At 29.2% G+C, this 863-nt stretch overlaps 1 protein-coding gene across 1 annotated transcript in view; it reads left to right on the top strand.

The window, feature by feature from the left end:
• The window catches only part of LOC107647201 (cationic amino acid transporter 2, vacuolar-like), a 6,235-nt gene extending 5,531 nt beyond the window's left edge, over positions 1–704 (top strand). The window contains exon 13 of the mRNA XM_021105597.1: positions 177–704. Coding sequence (XP_020961256.1) covers positions 177–333 — 157 coding nt within the window. The 3' untranslated portion in view covers positions 334–704. The remainder of the gene's footprint in view (positions 1–176) is intronic.

The raw sequence follows: 863 nt of genomic DNA, 5'->3' as shown, positions 1-863 counted from the left end.
AATATAACATACACAATAAAAATAAGTTAAACTATACGTATAATTCTACATAAATATATAAAGATTAATTTAGTAGCTGATTTTTTATGTACACATAATATTTTTTATGAATAACTATGAATATTTAATTTCAATGTACAAGTTGTATATATAATGGTGTTGTGTATGTGTTTCAGCATGGGGACGTGGTTGCGCGTTTCTGTATGGCTAGCAGGAGGAGTGCTAGTTTATGCATTTTATGGCAGAACTCATAGCTCTTTGAAAGATGTCATTTATGTGCCAGCAATTCAAGTCGACGAAATTTATCGAGCTTCCAAAACTTGTCTTGTTTAAACCTCAATACGTTAGGCTCTAAGGAATTTATGCCACAAAAGCATCTCTCTACGATTTGTGCTTATCACTTGTTTATTACAAGAAAGAAGGCCAGGCTATTCCTATCTGACTTAAATTTTTATCTCAACTATTCTCATTACTGGTTGTTACAAGTTGAAAGATGTCATGTTGAGTGAGTAGTGTAGAGCTAGTTTTGTACCATGTAAATATCTAAAATTGTAAATAGAATTTTCGTTGAGAAACAGTGAGAGTAAAATAACAGGTCAGAAACTGATAGCTATATTAAAAGTGTATCTCTATTGGGAAGGCAATATATGAAGAAGCATAATAAAATATGGCTACATAGGAATGTTAGGATAACCAAGTTTTGTAATTTGTAATTATCAATTAGTTATTATTGATATTTTTAATGATGTAAAATTTTATCTAATAAGATGAGATTACTCATTTTTTTTTTTTATGGTTAAGTGTTGGGCAAATTTTAATAAAAATGCTAACTCACTAGACTTTCTCTAAATTTTGTAATGTTT

The sequence above is a fragment of the Arachis ipaensis genome, chromosome B06, assembly GCF_000816755.2.
Source record: "Arachis ipaensis cultivar K30076 chromosome B06, Araip1.1, whole genome shotgun sequence".
NCBI classification, from domain to species: domain Eukaryota; kingdom Viridiplantae; phylum Streptophyta; class Magnoliopsida; order Fabales; family Fabaceae; genus Arachis; species Arachis ipaensis.
The sequence above is the reverse complement of the archived record's forward strand: the minus strand, read 5'-3'. Positions and strand labels throughout refer to the sequence as shown.